The following is a 24521-nucleotide window of genomic DNA, read 5'->3' on the forward strand; positions in this document are numbered from 1 at the left end:
TCATTTGCTTGCAGCCCAGCATCCAAAGGTTCTACCCAACCTCTATCCTTTTGTCTGAGCACCTGTCAGAGTAGGCTTTCACTGCCAGAGGCCTCTTTGCCCACTTAGTCACTCCTGGGGAATTAATTCTACGTGGAAGCACACCTCACGCCAACTGAGGGCAGATGGCAAATGTTATCCCAGCTTCTTCACCCTTCAAGGGAACTGCTTGTTCTATACCAGAGATCCCCAAATGTTTAAGCTCCAGTTACCCACAGTATAATTTGTAACGCACCCTTTGTTAGTTCTTTTTCCTTCCCTGCTCACCTACTAGTCTTTCCTGGGATTATCGAACTAATGAACTACTTGCACTTGAATCTTTGTTTCACTTGCAAACTAAGTAGAGCCTGATCTTTTTTGCCACAATGATGAATGCCATAAATCCAAAGGACTACTTTAAGCTTGAAACCACCTAGAAAAATTTAGTTTTATTTGCATCCAGTGCAAATGTTGTAATAATCTGGAGGTTACTTTTTTTAAATTATGTCTAATATAATCTAAAGAGTAGTTTACCTTTACAGATTAAAGGCCGTTGTAACTGATACACATTAAGTGTACCTTTGTGCCATCTAGGACATTATAATTTACCTTCTGAGGCTCTTTATATATTTAATAATTTTTATCTAATTATTATGCTATATACCAGACTTTCAAGAAGCACCTAATGATATAATGAAAGTGAATACCTTTTAAGATAGGAAATATTACCCAAATACCAGTAAAAATATATTCAGAAAGGATCACACAAAGTCTTTCACCATGAATTTGTGGCTAATAAACACTAAAACAAATATACTAGCTTATAGAGATGTCACATGAATGATATATATTATCGCTGCTATGTCTACTTTACATTTACAAGCATAAATCAATAAGAACCTCAAAGACCAAATATCTTGGTGCTCCATGGTACCAACCAATGAGATAGTGATAGAGGGAAACTAGGTATTAAATTGCCTTGACTGAAGGAAATTATCCCATCCAATAATCCATTTGAGTTTCCTGGCAATTTATATGTGCGAGGGCAAATTTTTCAGAGAATGAATATTTAAGGAATGATATAATCAGGAAATATAGCAGAGAATACCATAAAGAGGAAGATAATTTGTTACAGAAAATCATTACAAAGAGAACATGGAGAACAAAGTTCAAGTCAGGTTGAAAGAGTGGAGGAAACTCTTACAAAAATGTTGGCACCCTATTAGATGTTCATGTCTTGAATTCAAAGTTTCATGAAGAGCGTGTATGGTTCGGATAAGGTCTGAAACATTTAACATGTTCAAAAGTATTTGTTGAATAAATAGATGGATGAACGATTAAATGAATAAATAAATGATAGAGACATAGCATGGGAGAAGATATTCCACATGGTAAGAATAATTCTAATTTTTGTATGTATTTCCTTTTTCCTAATGGTCACTACTATATCAGTTTTCTATCATTGTATATAGCAAGATACTACAACTTCAGTGGCTTACAATAACACAAAGTTATTATCTCACAGTTCTATGGGTCTAATTCAGGCACGACATGGCTGGTTCTCTGCTTAGCGTCTCACAGAACTAAAATCAAAGTGTTGGCCAGAGCTGAGACCTCACTGGAGGGTCAGAGTCCCCTTCCACACTTCCTGCTTATAGGCAGATTTTAGTTTCTTGCAGTTGGAGAACTGAGCTTCCATCATTTTGTTTTTTGGTGCATGGCTTTTTGTGGTTTTTTTGTTTTGTTTTGTTTTTTTTCTGGCTCTCTGCCAGGAGTTCTTCTCAGCAGTGGGGGGCTCTTCTCAGTACCCCTGCTATGCTGGCCCTCTCCAAAACAAGGCAGTGTGTGTCTTCAAGGCCTAGTAGGAAAATCTCTCTCTTAAGTTGGCTAATTCTAGGTCTTATATAACATAAAGTAATCATGGAGTGAGTGACTTTCCTGTCATAATAGTCTTATCCACACTCAAGGGGAGGGTGTTTATAAAGGGCATGTATATTGGGAGAGGAATCTTGGGACCATCTGAGAATTCTACCACAGTCACATAAAGAACAACATCTGCATGTTCAAGCATATCTAGTGGGATAACCAATTGGGCTTAAATTTACAATTTATATTCTTCAGTACTATAAGAGTAAAATATGAGTAGCTGGAACATAATGTTTATATATTAGATTTCTTGAATGGTAGACTTCCTTGAAAATCCTTCAAGACAGAGTAAAGTATTGTTTAAAATGGGAAGATTGAACAATGAAGTAGAAAGAAGAAATGTCAAAATTGGTTATTGTATTAGTGTATCCTTTTCATTCTTTTACCTTGCTCTCTTGCTCAGTTTTTCACAAAGTGGACTAGAGATTCCAAAGACAAATTGTTTTCATTTCAATTCAATAAGTAATTATTGGGCAAATATTCTTTTCCTAGAATTGTTTCCATAGGCGTTCAAAAATATATCTTTAATATTTGTTATTGGGACAGCAGGATTTTAAAAATAAAATAAAATAGAGCACAAAGATGAGACAGGATATCATCAAATGAGGATTGTATGCCTAGATTTTGAGCAGATAATAACTAAAACTGAGATGCTATTTGCATCAAGTACTCTGTTTAGAGTTGACATGAATTACCTCCTTCAACCTCTGAAGTACCCAGAAAACAGGGGGCATCTTTATCCCTTTTCCAAGATGAGGGAGCCAAGATTTTGACAACTCATAGTAACTCTGGTTCTGATGAGTAGCAGAGGATAGTCCCAAATGCGGGTCTGTGTCATTTCCCAAAGCCCATTGTTTGAGTGCTGTCCTGCTCTCCAGATATACACAGGGGAGCCTGGGTGGCTCAGTTAAGCGTCTGCCTTGGGCTCAGGTCATGATCTCAGGGTCCTGGGATCAAGCCACATGTCAGGTTCCTTGCTCAGTGGGGTGCCTGCTTCTCCCTCTCCTTCTGCCCCTCCGTCTGCTTGTGTTCTCTCTGTCAAATAAATAAATAAAATCTTTAAAAAATAAATAAATTCGGGGCGCCTAGGTGGCTCAGTTGGTTAGGCGACTGCCTTTGGCTCAGGTCATGATCCCAGAGTCCTGGGATCGAGTCCCACATTGGACTCCCAGCTCATCGGGAAGTCTGCTTCTCCCTCTGACCCTGTCCCCTGTCATGCTGTTTCTCTCTCTCTCTCAAATAAATAAAATCTTAAAAAAAAAAAAATAAATAATAAATTAATTAAATTAAATTAAATTTTTAAAAAAGATTTACACAAATGATGCCATGCCTGCAATACAATGCAGATAAGTAGGTGAGAGTAGTTAACAAAGTGCTACAAGAAGAAAGTGAAAAAAGTACTAAAACTTCAGGTAAGGTAGTAGTCTTTTTCTGGGCAAAGTGGAATTAGGATAGTTCTAGTGGTGTGAGCAGAACATACCCAGTCAGGAATGAAAAGATGAGGAGACTTGCTGGGCACCAATTCAGAAATGTAAAGTTGTTAATGCGTCATGGACAATGTTGAGGACAGGATAGGAATACTGAACATGAGATACACACATCCTTTTTTTTTTTTTTTAAGATTTTATTTATTTGTCAGAGAGAGAGAGCACAAGCAGGGGGAGCAGCAGAGGGAGAGGGAGAAGCAGACTTCCCACTGAGCAGGGAGCCCCATGCGGGGCTCAATCCCAGGACCCTGGGATCATGACCTGAGCTGAAGGCAGACGCCCAACTGACTGAGCCACCCAGGTGCCCCCCACATCCTACTTTTAACAATAGAATTTGAGAGCATTAAATCTGTAAAAGACCATAGATATCATTTAGGCACATAAGGTAAGTCAAAATCACACAGCCAGAAGCTACCTACTCTCCTTACCCGCTTCTACACAGACCATGAGCTAACAGGCCTGAGATGAAGCCTGAAATCAGTTAAGACAGAAAAACATCCTGTCTGGGAGCAAAAGTCTCTTTCCTTGGCAGCTCCATTGATGAATTCAACTCCATTTATGCATTCCTCATGCTAATTTCACAATGGTATGACATACAGTCAGAGAGAACATTTTGAAAAATCACGTTGTTAAAGGTCTAATTTTTGTTGTTAAACAATTTTCTTATTATTTCAATCCAAATTTACCTGGGCTATTTTTACCGAATGAGGGGGGAAGAAAACCATTAGAATGTGTGTGTGAGCTTTTTAAAATAATTAATCCTTCTGGACTCTAACAGACTTCTCAAATTGACTGCACTTCAAATACCTAAAGCAATCTCCTAGAGGGCCCAAAGTTGCAAAATGAGTAAGTCATGGGATGTAAGAGGCAGGGTAGTGAAGTGAAAGAAAATGCCAGGGAGCTTGGTCCGGAGAAACTTCTGTCACAAAGTGGCTCTGGCCAAGTATGTGAATCCTGTAACTCTGTTGGCTTAGGTTCTTCAAAGAGAAAGCGAAGCATTTGGCATAGAGTGACGGAGTCCCTTCAAACTGTGAACTTCTATAGTAAATAGGAAGAGCTCAACAGAAAAAGTATTTTATAAATTCACAACTAAATCTAGAAAAATCACCACCTCTATAATAAAGCTGAATCAAATACACTTATGAACCTTCTAAACACACACGGAATGTATATGAACATAATGTAAATATATAAAAATTAGTGTGGGTATTTTAAGTGTTTCTTCGGGTTAAGATGGAAGAACCCCTGTAGCAATGCAGAACCAGCAGAGGGCGTTTCGTTCCTGAGCCTCTTGCACAGAACAGTGAACCTGCTCTGCATCTGGTGTTGCTTCAGCAGAGTTTTGCCAGCAGCGGCTTATGCTCCAAATCTGAGCAAAATTTGCTTGCAGTTTTTCAAATTTCAAATTTTTCAAAGGGGTAAAGATAAAAGTGGTTTTAAAGAAGTAACTATACAACATTAGGATCTTAAGTATGGTATGTATAGTACACATTCTTTCGTTGTGTGAAACAAAGCAATATGCAAAATATTTTAGATCCTTCTCCCAACAGTCCTTGAAAATCGTCAAAATGTTTTATTTGTAGATATTTGAAGAAGTATAACATAAATGCCTTTGAACATACTCCCCAAAGTGAAATATCCAGGACAAACCACATGCGTATGTGAAGTAATGAAAATGCTTACCTTCTCTACAAAAAAAAATTTAAGATTGAAGGGCACTGAGATTGAAATTGGCTGTCACCTTTTCTGTGTTAGGAATTGTTCCTAAACTCATTTGAGTACCTCAATTCAGAGACAGAAATTAATCTGGTCTCTATAAAGTCTACAATGAAAGCGGGTAATTCACCTCATCACAGTCAAGAACCACTTTATGAAGATATATTTAAATAGAAAAATGATTGTAAAAATGATTGTTGCTTTCAGAAAGCATAAGTGGATGTTACAAATCTCAGCCCAGATACCAAGATAGAACAGATGTGAAATCTAAAATCAGACTTCCCTATGCAAAATTTGCAATGACAATTTGGAAACTGCTTGCATGACTTTTAGACCCTTCAACCATCATACGGAATCAAAGGAGGTGTACACGTTTCTTCGGGCTACCATAACAAACTCCCACAAACTGTGTGGCGTGAATGTAGAAGTTTATTGTCTCTCAATACTTGAGGCTACAAGCCGGAGATCACGGTGTCAGAAGGGGCATATTCCTTCCGAAACCTGTAAGGGAGAAGCATTTGTTGCTGCTTCTAACTTCTGGTGTTTGCCTGCAATCCCCATGGCTTGTAGATGATGCATCGCTCTGATTTTTGCCTCCGTCATTACGGAGGCCTGTTTTCTGTGTATGCCTCCATCTCTGTCTTCTCCTAGGGACACCAGTCATTTTGGATTAAGGGTCTTCCCTATCCAGTATGATCTCACGGTCACTTACCTAATTCCATCTGCAATGACCTTACTTCCAAATACATTGGAAGTTCACATTCTGAGGTGCTTAGAGGTAAGGACTTCAGCATTTCTTATGGGGGACACAATTCAACCCATAACAGGAGGTATCACAAGGCGGAGAAGATTCAGGTTTTCTAGGAAAAGAACAGTGGCCCTGCCTTTAGAGAGGAGGGGGTGGGATTCTTGCTTCCAGGGACAAACCTTACTGAGAGGAGGACTCAGGGCAGGGGCAGCTTCCTGGGTGTGCAATATGCCCTCAAGCAGGGCCTTACAATTTGAAAGCCTTAATAATTTTTGAACAATAAATCCTGCATTTGCATTTTGCACTAGGCCCTGCAAATTATGGAGAACACCATTTGAAAAGCTTGCTTGCTATGTGCTTCGTGCTCCTGGGGATTGTGGCAGGCTGTGACTTGACTCACACATCGTAAAGCTGGTCTCTGACAACTGAATTGAAGTGACTGCACCGCCTGAGTCAGCTTGCCTCCCCAAGTTGGTCAAGTCATAAAAAGTGGCCCACTTATAAAATATGCATTGTCCTCTTCATTAGCACTGCAGTGAGAGGTGCTTAGCAATGGGAATCTCTGAAGAACCATAAACACTCCCAGGAGAAGGAGCTTTAAATCTCTGCCATGCCAGAGAACAGGAAGGGGTTATCAAGAGACAGTTTAGGGTGGTCCAGTTTGTCCCCTTACCTCTGGTTTCCCCACGCCTCCACGTTTTGGGGGGTTTCTGTGAGCCTGATCACGTAGCCCCCTATCTATCTCATAGCCCCCTATCTATCTCTCCCTACCTAGCTCCACCTGTCCCTTACTCATTCTTCCCCCTGGAATAGTAACCCTAACTGGGAATTAGGGAATGGGACGATGATCGCTCTGGCTGCTTCCTGCTGAAATGGGGTGGCGGGCTGTGTGGCAGTTAGAATCTATCCAGGGCTAGGTCCAGGGCTACTGGTATGGCTCCAGGGGGTCACGATGTGCAGCAAATGGTACATGCATTAGCACATGCAAAAGGATGAACATAAAACAAGTATTAGGCCCCAAATTATGATCACATCCCTTAGATAAGATCCCCAATTACCATTTTTGTCAAATAGATCAGTGGATATCTTGACCTAGGCGTGTAGGGTGGATCGGACCACCCTGCCCTAGGTGTGTGGGGTGGGTGTTTATGATACCAACAAGGAATAACCAACCAGACCCTAAAAAGGAAGTAAGCCATTGAAGGTGTTATGACTAGTCCTTGCTCAATGGTGGTATCAATAGAAATGTTAAAAGAATTTAAGTTCTCTGGTTAGCTTTCTATAAAAGACCAACCCTGTGGCAACCCTGACGGGACTCCTCTCACTCTTGAGAGTCTTTTCTGTACTTTCACTTAATAAAAAAAAGAGAGAAGAGAGAGACAGTTTAGGTAAGACCTCTTATACTTTTATAACCCTGGAGGAATCAAAAACCAATTTGCAGCCTGGGGGAATTTGGGAGTGGGCAAGAGAGATAAGAAAGAAAAGAAGCTCTCAAGATGGTAAAATAGAGAAGTTACCCATGCCCTATCCCACTGCAGGCTTCCAACCTAAAGCACGTGCAGTTTCAAGAAAGGGAGGAGATTTGGGATTACATTCGTTCAGAATTTCAATTAATAATATTAAACAGACCATTCTAATTTCTGAACTGAATCCCCAGGGGTCCTGGACAAGTAAGCAGACAAACCTATAGTTTTCATCTAGGGGTAGGGAAAGATGCATTATTTCTTTCAATGTAAGGGGTTAATAGGTGTTAGGGGCTGAATTGTGCCCCCCCTCCCCAGTCCTATGTTGAAGTTCTAATTCCAGTATCTCAGAATGTGACTACATTTGGAGATACAGGGTCTTTAAAGATGTGATTGAGATAAAATGAGATCATTAGGGTGGTCCCTAACCTAATATGGATGTTGTTTTTATAATAAGAAGTGATTAGGACACAGTCACAGAGGGAAGACCGTGGAAGACACAGGGAAAAAAAAATGGTCATCTACAAGCAAAAGAGAGAGGTCCACGGAAGAAACCAATCCCACTGATACTCTGATCTGGAACTGTGGCCTCCAGTAACTCTGAGAAGATTAAAAGCCACCTAGTCCATGGTACTTTGTTATGGCAGCCCTAGCAAACTAATAGGAGACAATAAAAACTGAATTGTTATAGTTTTCAAAGTAGTTTTGGAAGGGCCCACAAAATGGAACAAAGGATCTATCACTTCTTATAAGATAGTTTAACATAAAACAATTGAGTAAAATTGGCCTTTTTAGTGGTTGTTTCTATAGCTAGCTTGACCAACAGACTACAGAGAAAGATGTGTATTGCTAGATGGCTCATAATTTTATGCGTTAAAACAAATATGAAGATTAGGTGCAAAACAGAATTTTCAAAGCACCGTAAATTATTGCATCTATACAGTTCATGTAAAGAGCTCTACTTACTATGCTTTGTAATAATGCTAAGTTGGTATGCATAGGAATATGAATGTAATTGTACAATGTAACAAAAGGGCAAACTTATTTAATATAATATATATGAACCGTATCACACATGGTTTCTACCACAGGTGCTCAATTAATGTTAACTTCCTCCTCCATATTCCTCTTTTATAATGGATGGAAGGACACTGAGATTGATTCTTTTACTCTGCTTCTAGTCACCTTCATTTAAAGTGATGAGACTTTGATTTAACCCATTGTTATTAGAATCAATCTGGCATTGGAGCAACTGAAAAAATATGCTAAATCTAGCATTTGTGTAACTCACTTCTGGTTTTAGTGAGAATCAGTCTTGATAACCAATGCTAAAGTAATTTGAGTGGTAACCAGAAAGGGAGGAATAGTGTGCAATTTTTGTGAAAGAACATACAAGTAGACTTCACTGTTGAGGGACTCGATCTTGTAAAGTCCTCACCATGTGTGATGTTTAAGTTAATGTGCTTCATATGTGTTCAGGATTGAAAATCTTACCTTATAATCGGCATTAATGTTTTAACTGCAACAGGAGAACAGATCAGGCAGATACTCTGCCAGGAACCACACAAACCAACTGCAGTGTGGGGTATTGACACAGGCAATGGCCGTAGGGAGCCCCTGCTTCCTAGCGAATCTAAAACAAGATGTGAGGTTGTCCCCAAAGTCGTAGAGGGTGACTATATACACTACAAGTGTCAGGTCAGTCTGTCATCAGGTATGGGAGGCCCTCCTCAAGACTGTGTGCCGGGGGTCGGCACAGAGAGGCAAGAGCCAAGCCTGCTGGGCTCCTGTCCTAAAATTCTTTGGGAACTGGACATACTATCAAGGCGGGAATCCATATACGAGGCCACATCCTGGGAGCACCTATAAGACTGGGATAATAACACTAGGTATCAGTCACTGACTGCTATCTGCGTACCTGGATCTCTACAAAGTACTTTGCGTGTAAAATTTTAGTCTATCCCAAAGTGAGTTCCATGAGCCTCCTATGGTAGGAGATACAAAAAAGCACAAAGATGACAATGATGGGTAAAAAGAGGATAGATATAAAGGGTGAATAATTGAGATCAAGCCTAATGATTTCCAGATAAAATCAAGAAAGACATGTATATACTGACATGCACTGACTTTTTATTATTATACAGAATAAAAACCATCCTAGAAATACTTCAGCATAAAAATGAGATTCTCAGGTATGAAAAATAAATTAATCCTGTTAATTATTCATTAGGATTTGTTAACCAATTAATTAATGCCAGAAAATAATGAAAGCATTATATACAGATCTTTTTAAAGGAAAAATTATTTGTGGGCCAAGTATTTTAACATCAGTTAAGTTTTTCTTCAAGTACAAAGGCCAAAGAAAGATAATTTCAGATAATATATATAGGCTCAGAAAATATTCTATGAATAAATCTTTCTTGAATGTAAATCACTTAAAATAGCTACTGATCGACCGTAAAATGAATTACAGTTAGGAATTAAGGGACAAAGAAAGTGGATGACTTCTCTCAATAGGTAAAGTTTCCCAACTATCATAAGAGACCTGAGGAGAAATCATTGTTCAGGCCGTAATTATACTCATACAAAATTAGTGGCAAATGTGGATGCTTTGGTGTCTCCATTTACATTGGCATCTGTATACAACTAAAGGAGTATAATTTCTATGTGGAAAATTATACTTCACATTAAAACAAAAGATAAAAGAGATTTCTCTAGAAATTTCCCTCCTTCAAATTAAGGTTTACTACTCGATTCATTTACTTAATTAAATATGTTTGTATTAAATTAAATATTGTATTAATAAATACCATGTTTGGAAAGGATATAGTACTAATATCTGATGGGTGTTTCTTTTATTCTTAGTTTCATCATAATTTCCATTAAAAGTATGAACATTAAAAAGTACTAAAGATAGGAGATTTTTTTTCTGAATGCCATACATGAAATCTGTATTTTATATAGTTCAATTAAATGAACTTCATCTACTTCTCAAGTTTTTACATCTTTGTGAAGAATTGCTTTTGCATTTTTCTCCTACCACTTATGATTTTCAGGGAAGCCCTGAGTCACAGTGCTGTAGAGGTAACCCGTTCAAGAATAACTTGTTCGGCTTACACACTAGGGCTCCAGAGTTTATAGGGAAATATAGAGCTGACTTCCTCTACTTTTACCAGACTGTTACGGGAAACTAAAAGATCCTCAGATAACCTTCCTCATTACACTCCCTCTTGACATTGTAAGGAAAAAAAATACCCACAGAATACTGAACCATGCTTATCAGAGCGAACAGGAGAAAATTTTGTAATTATTAATAATTCTCGTGACCCTTTGATAATCAATGTTATAAATAAACTATTCATGCCAGTTTAAAACATGGAGATTATTATAGTATCAGCTTAAATTAGCTAACGTTGAATCTACGCTCCACCTTAACATTTCTTGGATATTTTGAGAAGAACTGAAGCCAAGCCCAGCTATAAACATATGAGAAAGATAAGCATAGAGCCTGCCTTTCTTTAATGAGGTCTCTAGAGAAGCTAATTCTACAACGTTTGGAAACACACTGACAATATTTAATAAAATGTACATGATGTTCTTATGGAGAGAAAGATTTAAATGTCTTTATGAAAAACATTATTCCCTCTATAGAGTTGGGGAATTGGTCATATGGTGGTGAGAACAAGGACTGCCCTCATATAGTCCCATATAGTTAACAAACTTTATTTTACTGAATCTGTTGTGAGATATATAAAGCAAGTACAGTGCAGGAAATATGGTGCCAGTAAATATGTGTGTTTAATAATTTAATGTGTTAAATTGAGGTTTCACAAAAACCTTATAACACAGATAACGCTGTCCCTGTTTTGCAGGCAGTTGAGGAAAAGGACTAGCTTTCTCAAGGTCACACAGCGGAGACCCTTTGAAAACACAAGTTGATATGAATGCTTCCACAGAGAAATCTGCTATACTGTGACTTTTTTGTTTTTAAGGAGATTATTTTATTAGTTGAATTTTATGTTTCCAGGTATTTTCTTATACTGCTGACAAAGAAATCCGAACCGATGACTTGTGCTTGGATGTGTCTAGACTCAGTGGACCTGTAATCATGCTAAAATGCCACCACATGAGAGGAAATCAGTTATGGGAATATGATGCTGAGGTATAGTCTTTTCCTTAATTTACTTATTATTTAGTGCTTAAACTCTGTTATATATTTCAAATACACTTCAATCCTAAGCTATTTTTCTACACTGGAAGAACTGTATTTTCAAGCATGCATGCTCCTATCTGATAGCATTAGGATGGTATAGTATATAAATAGGGTTTTGTCAAAGGAGTTCATTAGTGTAAAAAAATGAATAAGGAAAATAAAGTCATTTTTATGTGCTTACAGTGTGTTAGCACGTGTACATGCTTAACATAAATTAGGCAAGGGACCAGCTATGCTTATCTGAGAGGTATGTATGAAGATGCACATTATAGGACAATATCAACAATATTTCCATTTTTCAAATTTCAAATTGTATACTGTTGTAATTGGTGAAATTTATCCTCAATTTAAGGGGAAAAAAAGAAAAAAGCTGATAAGATTAGCATGAATGCTCTTATAATAGTAAATAGTTTGCAAAATTCAATAAACTAATTAGGCACATAATCAGCTAAGCGGCATTTTCTCAATATAGCACATCTTTCTGATAGAAGAGAGGGAGAGAAAACAATAAAATTATGGTTGGAAATTTATAGCCAGGCAGTGTGTAAAAACCAGATCAACCATCAGATGGAGCTACTAAAAAAGAAATATTTTTTTCTCCATAAGGAAGTTGCCTTGAAAGTTTCATTTCTTTCAGTTCTCTTGGCTTAGCAAAATGAATTGGGTCATCTGTGTTACATTTTCCACATTATTAAATGGTTGGTGACTTATTTAAGATAAGAAATAAGCTACTCTTGCAAGATAAATAATGCATAGAGGCAAATGAATTTCACAAATGCATCTAAGTGTATCACATCACAAGTGTATCTAAGCCTAAGATACACTTCCAGTGTAACATTTTAAAAACTACAGAGTCCTTGGTGTTACTGATATTGCAACAAGGTCTTCTTTTTAAGAACCTTTTGAATGTCATTTCAATTTACATGATGTTGTAGTTTCTTAGCAGGAAAACTTAATGAATTTTTATGTGATTTGAAACTGATTGTGTAGGGTTAAAATTTGGCCTTAAAATTTATGTAATATAACCAAGCTCTTTGGACACACAATACTCTTCTTCTGGGACATAAGGAAGGGCAAACATCTCAAATCTTTCCTATAATGCACCAGTGTGTTCTGTTCAGTCTCTTGTCTCCCCAATACCTCGTTTACCTCTGTCTGCCCCCCATTTTTTTCTCTTGAGGTCTCATCATCACCACTCTTTATATTAAGACTGCAGAAGATATTTCCTTCAATAATACATGGGGGTAAACCTGGAACCTTGGTTCCCTCCCTCTTTTATTAGGAAAAGTACAGATAAATGTACAGATAAAGGAGAAATCCTGCCAGGAGTATTTTTTTTAAATAATTTGTTGTTGTTGTTGTTGCTATTGCTCTTTAGTTTTCACCAGGAGCCCAGAACTTCACTGGGCTTGTGCTAAAAGTAAAGAAATCTAGCATGTATTTCTAAGGAAAGGGGAATGAGCGTACGTACTTTTTATAAGATGAAGCGGTGTTGAATTTCAGAATACCACTTAAAATCTTCAAACTTTTCTTTTGTCTTTGAGTAGATGATGGCTGCTATAGTCATAACTCAGATTCTTTAATTTCTGAAATAACTATATTGTTGGTACATAGGTGTATATTTTATGTTTTTATCAGCCAGTAGAAAGACTGTTGAATACTGAGGGATTTTGACAGAAAAGAGAAAAAAAATTAGGTTGCTTCACATAGGACATAGAAATGATTTTTGTAAATTTACTATTTTGGATAACTAATATTTATGTATGGTAGGATTTTTCAAGCATCGTGGTATTTTGTATCATGTAAACTTTGTTTCTAGAACACACACAAAAAAGCTTATAATATGCCATAAATATTGAGAGATGGTTTTTAAATAAACAATCTGATCATTGTAATGATTATGTAACATAGCTTACTCTACTCTCCTATGTGTTTATGTTTTCAAAATTCAAATTGTGATGTTCAACCTGCCTAAATTTAATATTTTAAATCAAAGTATAGATTTTTTTGCCAAATTTATGAATGTATAAATCACAATGTAGAGAAGTCACAAAAGAATTGAATAATTGTAGGAATCATGAATTGCCTTTCTGGAAATTTCAGCTTTGAATAAGATTGATTTTATTTGTGAAAAAGAAAGAAAGAGCCTTTTTTATTTTAAAGAAATTGAAATATAATACTTGGGGTCATTTTAGTCTACAGAATAGTCCCAACCCTTGCCACCCAAAGTGTGATTCTGGGACTAGTAACATCACCTGGGAACTCTTTAAAACTTAGGAATCTGAGAACCCTACTAGACACACTGTATCAGAGTCTGCCTTTTAACAAATCCCCAGGTCATTTACATGCATATTGAAGTTTGAGAAGGACAGGTCTAGACAGTGGCCAAACATCTACTTATCTTCCTTAGTCTTTTTATACACTGTTGGAATTATTGCAGAGTTAGGAAAAAGCATAAATACGTTTTGGAAAATGACAGGCCTCAAAGAGAGATGGGGGAGGGATAGGGAGCCCAAGGGTGAAAGATGCTGAGATGGGAAAGAGGAGTCATTGCCAAGTAGCCCTGGTCTGGCATCCACCCTGTGGGAAGTAGAAAGTACTGCTTGCTACTTCTTAAATTCAGTTCTTTAACTACTGCTGTCAAAAGCAAAATTATTTTTCTTTGAGAAACCTCCGAGGTGTTGTACTATCAAAGCAGAATAAAACTTGGTGGAGTTCACAGAATTACAAGAGCTGAAACTTTTCTTAAAGTTCTCTTCTTTCAGCCTTTATCAGGAGGAAAGTAAGCACAAAGATCACACCAGCAGCAGCAGGGACGGAGTTCACTTCTAAGAAAGTAATCAAAGAAAGCTAGTTACCAGTACAATGTGAATCTCACAGTGTGAAGAGCTCAAATATTCCATCACTTTATCACCCATAGTACTTTCAGTTTTAGAAAAGCAAGTCGTAAATAGGAGGAGAATTATTGGAATATGTAGAGAAAAACTGAAACAGTATCATAAAGCCTCAAAACATGGAGTCTATCCAGTTTGCTTCTTAGGTGAGTGATGAGGGGAAAGAAAGGGAATGAAATTTATTGAGTGTCTAAAATTTCATCTGTTTTCTCAAGCAACTCTAACAATAGGCCTAGAAGATAATATTATTATTTGTATTCTTCACAATATTAAATGTAAGTTTAGAGTGTTTAAATAGCTTCTCTAGGTTTTAGACCTCAGGTTTCTGGCACTGAATTTAGTAATCTTTCTACTATACCTCATTGAAAAACTGGGAACAATTAGGTGCTTTTAATGATGCTGATCTGAAAAGCTAAATGTATTACTATAATAAATGAAAGGAATTATTAAATATTATCAATTATTTGTGGTACCAAATTTTATTCACATAGAATTTCTCCTTTCCTTAATAATTGGAAAGATATTCTGCAATAAACATTATCTATTTAGTTGAACAGTCATAAAACTACTTTGTCAGTATGGTCTAATTGCTTACAAACTTTACACATATTCATTATACAATTATGATCTAATTGCTTCTCCTTTTATTTGAATGAAACTAAGCACATGTTGGTAATAAATACATGTCTTTGGCCAACTTTGATTTGAAATATAGAGGTTCCTACCTTCTTAGCTAAATATTTTTTAACAGCCATGAATTTAATTCGGTACCACTTTATAGTGGTTAAATGTGTTCAATTTGAGGGCAACTGAGCATCCCTAGCAAAACTACAAGATCCTCACCTGGTCTAGAATCTCTTAAATAAATTACCCGAACACTTTGTTGCTATGAAAGCCTTTGCCACGGAATTAAAACAAAAAAAAAGAAAAAAAGGAACCCTAAATTTCATCTCATTGAAACATTTTAAGGATTATTTTTAGGGGCTCCTAGGTGGCTCAGTCGGTTATGCATCTGCCTTTGGCTCAGGTCATGATCCCAGAGTTCCAGGATTGAGTCCTGTGTCAGGTTCCCTGCTCAGAGGGGGGTCTGCTTCTTCCTCTCCCTCTTCTCCTTCTCTCTCTCTCTCTCTCACTCACTCTCTCAAATAAATAAATAAAGTCTTAAAAAACAGATTATTATTATAAAGTCCTATCATCCATCCATTCAATTTTATTCGGATTTTCTTATATTCTGTTTGAACATTGCAGTTGTGTTCCAATCCATCTGAAATTTACATTTTCTGACAATAAATGCACATAATCACATTTCTTTTAGAACATCCAAGCAGCTATATACAATGTAAGAATCTAATTTTAGAACAGAACACTTATGCTAAACAAACACTATGCAACAAAGAAAAAAATAAGGGAGCAAAATATGATGCTAAAAATAAGTCTTGTTTTTCATGTGACTGAGCAAGTTGACTGAGAAAATGAATTGAATATCCATCTGTATCAAATGTTTCCCAGAGTCACAAGATAAAGAATTTTTTTCAGTAGGTAAAATATGTCAGATTGATATTTACTGAAATCACAGAAGCTTATATTTAGACTTTACTTAAAACCTCCTCTTTTATTTACCTTTATCAGAAAGCAGGTAAATGGCAATATAATTTCAAGGTAAGTAATCTATAATGGCAACCCGGCCATTTCCCTGTGTAGAACTCCTAATAAAAACAGTGGCTCAGTTTACCTTTAGAAGGCTGTGTATATCTGACTAGTATTACCTTTCCATATTCCCATTGACCCCATAGCTGTGGTTTCTTACGTAGACTCAATTAGTGAATAGGAACTTCCGTAGTATAGTAGTGTAATTTTAGTTTTTGTTTCTTAAACATTGACACTCGGTCTTTAGAATACTCATATTCTGTTCTAATGAAACATGGTTCACCTTCTCAGGAGATCATACTTAATATTTTGAATAATAACTTTATTATATTAATTTTTTAAAAAATATGATTTTGTACTATATCAATAGGGGAAATCTTACTGCCTTGGCTATGAAATATCTGTAACAGTCTTTTTTCTTACTTTGTTTATCATCATATATAACCATCGAGTTTCATTTTAAACTTTTTAACTCTTTCAACTAAACTTCATTTTAGTATGGCATGTTTTACACCGAGGCCTATGTGATTGACTCTAATCAACCATGCAGTCACTTCTGCTCATTAAATTATCAGGTTTTGCACTTAGTGCTTTTTAACAAAGATACAAAAGTATGACTTGATTTTACAATTTTGTAAGTCTTACTTTGTCATTCACCTTGTTTTCCTAGACTGATTTCAATAGTAATTGCCTCTTCAAAAGGGTAGATTGAGGGATACTCCATGACACATCTTGTCTTAGATAGTAAAACATACAGATATGTTTAAAAACAGGAGTTATAATCATTTTCTTGTATATCTTAAAGCAGTATGGCTAAAATTCTGTCAGGAAATACTAGTGCTTTATACCTCAGAGGGAGAATAATTAAGTAATGTTATAAACAAAAACCAATACTAGCTTAGGGTTCATATTACCCTGTTTTCTAGTCAATATTTTAAATGAAGCAATAGGAGAAGATATGTGGCAGTATGCTTCCTATCAGCTGGTTCTGTCACATTACCTTCAAAACTGAGTGAACGTGACAGTCTTCCGGTGTTGTGAGAGGCATTTGCAACAAGTATGGTAAGGGCTGATATGCTTAATAAAGAGGATTTAAAAGGAAAAAAAATGTACACCCAATATAAAAATAAGCAAAGTCTTGAATAATCAGCACAGGAGAAATATTTAACTTTATTTTTCCATTTTCATTGGCTATTTATAACTATCAAAAATACATACATAAAAAAATCATTTCATCTGTGTTCTTTTATCTCTTTCTTTATCCTATGTCAAGAAATGTTTTTAATGGGACACACAATACTGGTGTAGGTGTAGTAAAACTGACATGCAATACAGTACCCTGGCATAGAATAAGCACAAGAAATGTTAGCTGCTACTGTTATTATTACAAAATAATTATTATAGATTTTTAAAAACTTTGCTGGTATGTATTAAAACGTTCATACCTTTTCACCTTGTGATTTCACATCTAAGAACCATTTCTGAATAAATGGTTATAGATGTGGAGAGAGATGTTCAGAGATGTTTGTTATAGCATTATTTATAATAGCTCCAAATTGGAAAAATAGTCCCCCCAAATGGAAAAGTGAAATGACTTCTGGCAAATCTACTTTGTAGAAATTGTGTGTTTCTTATATTTTTAGATTATTTTAATAAGACAGATGATAAGAAATGATAAGAAAACCCACGATAAAGTGGGAGTATATATGATTGGATGAACACAATTAATGCATTTGCATAATATAAACACTAAAAATAACTAGAAAACACATAAAATATTAGTAATTGGTATCTCTTCTAGACAGAATACTCAGAAAAATAAGTAAACTACACTTCTTTTTCAAACAAATGAAAACACTAAATGTTTTTGTAGGTTTTTTTTAAATGAAAAATACCCTTCATCTCAATGGGATTATTTTGAGATTTCTAATTTTTCTTCTGGTTTAATGGCTTTTCAGAAGCATCAGGAGTGAAAGTTCTTTGAATTTTTTTCATGGTCATTCATATGATAATATTTTGGGGGGAAATATTACAAATGTTTTTTCATGGAAAAAAAATTATACTGTACTTACATTCTGGAGTTATATTTCCTGAGTATAAGTAAGATCAAGTTTTGTTTCATTTTAAATGAAGGGCAACTTTATAATTCATTTTTCTTTTTAATAACAGATGAAATTCACAATCACTAACACTGGAGTTTTTGATGTTAACATGACATTTATCAAGAAAAATTTGATTTAAAAAACATCACTGAAGGTAGAGGATTAACAAGCTTAGGAATTTTAAACAGTATAGATAGGAAATTCAGGTATGGTTAAAAAAAACAAAAACAAAAACAAAACTAGCCTCCTTAATAAATCAAACCAAGTTCATTAACTTTCTAATTGACATTTAGATGAATGTGGCCGTGCCTATGTACAACTCTGTTAACACAGGTTAGCCCTGTGAAAACAGTGGAAACAATTCAAGTACCACACTGTACAAAGTGAAGCAAAGAGTTAAAGCTAAATCATCCCCTAGATTTTCCCCTGGATCCACTCAAATTTAGGGCAAAGGAATGAAGAAGCCAAGAACCATAACTTGAAAACTCTCTGGATAGTCAACGGTTTTGAATATCTCTTCACAAAATAACTCATTTAGCACTAAAAAACATTTTATCCCTAGAAGGAACACTGAGAATATACCTTTTCTGTCCAAAATAACCTTTGCTCAAGATGTTTCACCATTTGATCTCAGGCTCTTCTCCAGCTTCCCAGGCTTATCTTCATTTACCCCTACTTACTACAGTTGATACGAATGCCATCTAAAAAGGAGGTGGCTCCTAGTTCCATGGATGCAATTACTGTGATGTGTGCTTGCCATCCTTATCCAGTAGAAATTGTATGTTGCTGAGAATGATTGATTGATTACTGCCTTTGTACTTGATTTTGTCATTATTCATTATTTTCTTTGTCAAACAGACCCACACTCTTCTTCATATAATCACCCAGTCCTGTCTCTCAGTAAGCAAAGTAGCTGATGGCCCCCCGCAGTCCACTGTGGAAACATGTAATGATAGCCCTTTGCAAAAATGGCTACTAAGAAACTATACAAGAATGGAAGTTTTTAGAAATATTTTTGAGAATCCTACTGATTATATTCTCTAATAAGTTTTGAAAATTTGTGTTGTAGACTGTGTTAAATTTATTTTACTATTTTTGTTATGTTCTGTTATTGAAATCTAGAAACTTCTTTAAAATGTACTTAAGAAAAATCTATATGTGCTGTTTCTCCATGGAATTATTTTTCTGTCTTTTACTTCTTAGCTGCTTATTAATTTGGAAGCTAACTATATTAAGTATTGTTTGGTCTATTATTAATTAATAAGTATTTTCCAGTTTTCACTTTATTGCAAATATTTATACATGCATAAATATAATTAATGGAATACATTATGAAATTAGCTCCTTTTTAGGCTAACTATAGCCATGTTCATGTAACAGTAGATTTTGCATTAGAGCTGAGAAAAATCAGTTAAAAAAAAACTAACATAGCCAAAAAAAGGATTGTTTTTGGAACATTAAAATTAATTAATTTTATTAATTTTTATTCCAGTACTTCCACTGTGTGCAGATTTAGGAGAGCTTTTCTAGAATTTAACCTGAAACTTTAAGCAAATGCATTTTTAAAAAACTAAGATGTAATTTTCAATAACTTTATAAATTATATCTAAGTATTTCTTTGTGGTTGGCAAAGCGATATAATAATAAAAGCTTTTTAAAAATTTTGTCTCTTATCACTTGTGTGATTTGTGAATATCTTCTCAGTAAGCAATAAAATGAATCATTATTCAGTTGAAGTCAAAAAACTGTTATGGAATTTTTAGAAAGAGTGCAAATAAGAATATGTCCTTGTTCTTGATCTTAGGGGATTATTGTCCTGTAAATAAAGGATATTACATTGTGCAGTACCTTCCTATGAGAACACATGGGAAGTTAGGGAATTATTCTGGTTCCAGTGAACCAGTTAAAGGTTGTTAGTAGAAGACACAATTGAGCTTGGAATGCTCATGACAAGGCTGAATGAGGTATAGAGAGGTGTGGAGAGAAGGGGCATTGTTTACATTAGAACTACATTTGAGATGTGTTAGAAGGCTGGGAAAGTCTGGACTCTGCACAGAGAACTTGTGTACAAGGCAATTTACATATGTTTGTTTCCAAAGCTTACCTGGCAGTGTAACGCCCAACAAGGGGTCTTCTTAGGCTTAACCAGACATTTAGTCTCATGAGTTTACTTACAGAATTCTGCGACAGAAACCACAACTTGCTTCTCTCAGCAGACCTTGTGGCAATTCATATTAGCCTGAGGGGAGCCAGCTTTTCCACAGGTGACAGCCTGCTGTGAGGGGATGAGAGTCTTATCAGGCTGGTGTGGCAACCATCCCAGCTTGATAGGTTTATGACCCACCGAGACAAATCTCTGTAACAACTCCATAGGCCCAGCTCCCAGGAAGCCAAGAGCGTATGCAGAATTATAAGTCTTGGCGCTTTGAGAAGTCCACGATTTGGTTTCCTATCAGGTATTTGTAATGAAGTTTATCAGATACAGATGCAGTTTATCCTTCAGAGGTTATTTTTACCATAAGCAATGTTGCCTAGAAACATGTTAACATTGTTACTCTTACCAGATTGCTAAGGGATCACAGTTACATAGTTGACTAAAGGTTAACTTTTTTAAGCAGCAGAGAAAAGGGCATTTTTAAACACTTGTATAATTACGCATTTTCTGACAAAGAATCTGATTCCTCAGAATGATTTGGTAGCTTTCCCAAATTTTCATGGCAAGGAATTCACACGTAGGTCTGTCTGACCCTAAACTGGTCTTTCTACCGCACTCCATTAAAAAGAAGAGGTTTTCAGTGAGTTGTTTGTTATCTTTACGATGGTGGCTTTTGACTAATGAATTCCTTCAAAGAAAATACTTTTTACAAAAAAAATACTAATCTTTTTGAAACTATCATCATTTGTGTACTTGACAACACATATTCGATCTGATCCTTAGAGTCACATACTTTTTTTTTAAAAAAAAAAGATCTAATAGAAGCAAGCAAAGGTAAATGGCTTTTTTTGAAAGAGGACATATATACACAAAGGACCTCAGGTATGTAACAAAAATAAAGAATATTTTGTTGATTTTAACTAAAACTTTCTAGGGAAAAAAAATGTTTTGTTTTGTATCTTTTTTTTCAAATTGGTTGCTGGTTCATAAGCCAACAGCATCATTTCTGGCACCATAAGCATAAATCAACCATCTTCTTGCCTATCTTTGGCCTTTGGCCATTTCATCTTTTCTCTCTCTCTCTGTGTCTCTCTTTTTTTTTTTTTTTTTTAAAGATTTTATTTATTTGACAGAGAGAGAGATAGCGAGAGCAGGAACACAAGCAGGGGGAGTGGGAGAGGGAGAAGCAGGCTTCCCGCCGAGCAGGGAGCCCGATGTGGGACTCGATCCCGGGACCCCGGGATCATGACCTGAGCCGAAGGCAGACGCTTAACGACTGAGCCACCCAGGCGCCCTCTCTTTTTTGTACAAATAGCTTGATTTCATGTATTGAAAGAGCAACAAAAGCCTCAATCTTGAAATCTCCTTCCTGTCTAATAGCCTTGTGCTTTTAATTTCCTGCTCGTTGCCAATGAAGCATCCCACCACAAGCCTGTTTTCCATTCGGTCTTTCCTCAGGACAGTACAGCCCAGGGTATGCAGTCCTAATCCAAACAAATTAAAATTGTCCAGGCAGTGTTTCTCCACCATTTTTTATAGCATCCGCCCTGCATTTTTTTAAAATCCAACTTTCAGTGTAATTTCAAGAGCTGCCCCCTGCAGAAATGTTTGTTTACCTTTAATTTTAGTATTGGCAACAAAAGTATATGGTGTGCTGTTTTTCGAGATATACCTGCAAATCACCTCCCATACATTCAAACGATTTTCTTCTGGTTTAGGGTTTTTCATATAAAATGGTTCTAGGCATTGCCCATGAAACTGAGCAGAAATGTATATAATACGTGTGCATAAATTAATCTGTATAAAACACGTGGTCTTAAAATGTATATCTGGGGGTGCATGGTTAGCTCAGATGGTTAAGTGTCTGCCTTCAGCACAGGTCATGATCTCTGGGTCCTGGGATCAAGCCCCAAGTTGGGCTCCTGGCTCAGCAGGGAATCTGCTTTTCCTTCTCCCTCAACCTCTCTCCCCTGCTCATTCTCTCTCTCTCTCTCTCTCTTTCTGTCTCAAATGAATAAATTAAAAAAAATCTTTAAAATATATATCTGAAAAGTTCAAAAAATATGATTTCAAAATATAAATGTAAACTCAAGACAGAAGACATGTGATGACTGGTTCACATGCTACAATTACTGGAATTACATTTCAGCATTCAGGTACTGAGAGGATGCTTATTAATGAATATCGTTATTATGCACAAAGTAAAATGCACATATAATATTTCAAAACATAAGACCATAACATCTCTTTTTATATTTGGTATTGCTATTTTTTAAGATGCTTAAAAATGAAAACAAAAATATGGTGAGCATACTATCAAGTAACACAGGCCTTTGTTGCTATTGCTATTATAATCATTTGTCTACACTGAATGTCTCATAGGCACAGATACTATGGAGTGTTTAGTATTTTGAAATGGGAACATCTCTAGCGGTTTTGTTCATTTGGGTCACAGCTGTGACATCTCTTCGCATGTTTACCAAATGGTTACTGAATCAACACATGCCTAAGAAAACTAAGCTTTTGTGAAAGCATGTTAATATTTGCAGCCCTCAAGTGAACTCAGAGCTCACAAATGGGCTTTCTGCAAAGGAGCCTGAATTCTTGGCAATGCATGATAAATGTCAGCCAATTTCTTTAACCATCTGCAGCTAAAGGTGCATTAGACAATGAAGAAACTGTAACTGTGAAACTTGTGTAATAATTCAGAGCCATGTGCACAGTTCATTTTACAAACATATAACTGTGTGCACTAAAAACAATTATAAAGGATTTTTTAAAAGAGATTTAATCTAATGAACTAGTGAAGTTAAAGATAAAATAGGTTGCACTGATTATTGGTTATCTTTTACAGAGACTCACCTTGAGACATGTTAACAGTAACCAATGCCTCGATGAACCTTCTGAAGAAGACAAAATGGTGCCTACCATGCAGGACTGTAGTGGAAGCAGATCCCAACAATGGCTGCTAAGGAACATGACATTGGGGGCATGAAGATCGTTTCCCCAAAGCCATGAAAGTGTCTACACTTTTGTTTTTCCATTATTTCAATTAGGGAAAGATATTAACTTTGCTGAATTGAAAGTTTTAAAATCCTTTTAGTATTCTAAAATACAGTTGTTTATAATTCATTTTTAGGAATGTTTGCTTATTTCCCTACTAAAATTTGTATCTGATCAAAAGAAGCACATACACTATATAAATAACAGCAAACTGTTATTAAACATCAGAACAACTTGAAAAATAAATTGGGTTTGCTTTAAAACAATAATCTCTATTGTCCTCATCTCATAAGGTCAGTCAGGGGCTTATTTTAATTTTTTTTTGTCACAGTGATTGAAAGAGAGACAATGTAAATGCCTTATAAAATATCTTCATTATGATATATTATCAATTGTTTTAAAAACTCACTCTGTTTCTAATGGACCTTCATGGAAACATGTTGGATTTCTATGTCAACAACAAGGCCACATATTGAATTATTTCTGAGCAGTGAATTCATCGTACAAGATAAGTTTCAATTTTGTAGGAAAAAGATTACATTGGATATTGACTTCTCATAGAGTCCTTATAAAAGCATCACCATTAAACAAAATAGAGGAGAATTTGAAAGTTCAATTTCAAGTACATGAAATCGGAGGAAACTAGCTAGGCATTGAGGGGAGCAAGATAAAGCGAAATTGAAAAAAAAAAATCAGGGCGCCTGGGTGGCTCAGATGGTTAAGCGTCTGCCTTCGGCTCAGGTCATGATCCCAGGGTCCTGGGATCGAGTCCCGCATCGGGCTCTCTGCTCCTTGGGAGCCTGCTTCTCCCTCTGCCTCTCTCTCTCTCTGTCTCTCATGAATAAATAAATAAAATCTTTAAAAAAAAAAAAAAATCATTTTAAAAGACATTCTGTTCGGGTTGCGATCACTCCTAGCACAGGTTGAGCATAACAATCATCTTGGTCCCAGAGTTGATGCTGGAAATTCAATTCTTAACCACTGCCTCTGTCCCACAGAAACTATACAGACCCTTTTCACGCTAGAGAATGACTTATCTCTTATGCTGTACAGAATTGTAGGTGAAGGGCAGAGTACTTTCCATAATTTTTAATTCTTTGGCATTTGAAGATTCTAGTTAGGCCACTATTACCATTTTAATTTTATGTT

At 36.1% G+C, this 24521-nt stretch overlaps 1 protein-coding gene across 2 annotated transcripts in view; it reads left to right on the plus strand.

Moving 5' to 3' along the window:
• GALNT13 (polypeptide N-acetylgalactosaminyltransferase 13) overlaps positions 1-24061 on the plus strand; it is a 543861-nt gene extending 519800 nt beyond the window's left edge. For both annotated transcript variants that reach the window (XM_078070807.1, XM_078070808.1), the window contains exons 12-13: positions 11386-11520; positions 23224-24061. In XM_078070807.1, the coding sequence (XP_077926933.1) occupies positions 11386-11520; positions 23224-23364 (276 nt within the window). In that variant the 3' untranslated portion in view covers positions 23365-24061. The remainder of the gene's footprint in view (positions 1-11385; positions 11521-23223) is intronic.
• The last annotated feature ends 460 nt before the right edge of the window (positions 24062-24521 follow it).

This window comes from Halichoerus grypus, chromosome 4, assembly GCF_964656455.1.
Source record: "Halichoerus grypus chromosome 4, mHalGry1.hap1.1, whole genome shotgun sequence".
Classification (NCBI taxonomy): domain Eukaryota; kingdom Metazoa; phylum Chordata; class Mammalia; order Carnivora; family Phocidae; genus Halichoerus; species Halichoerus grypus.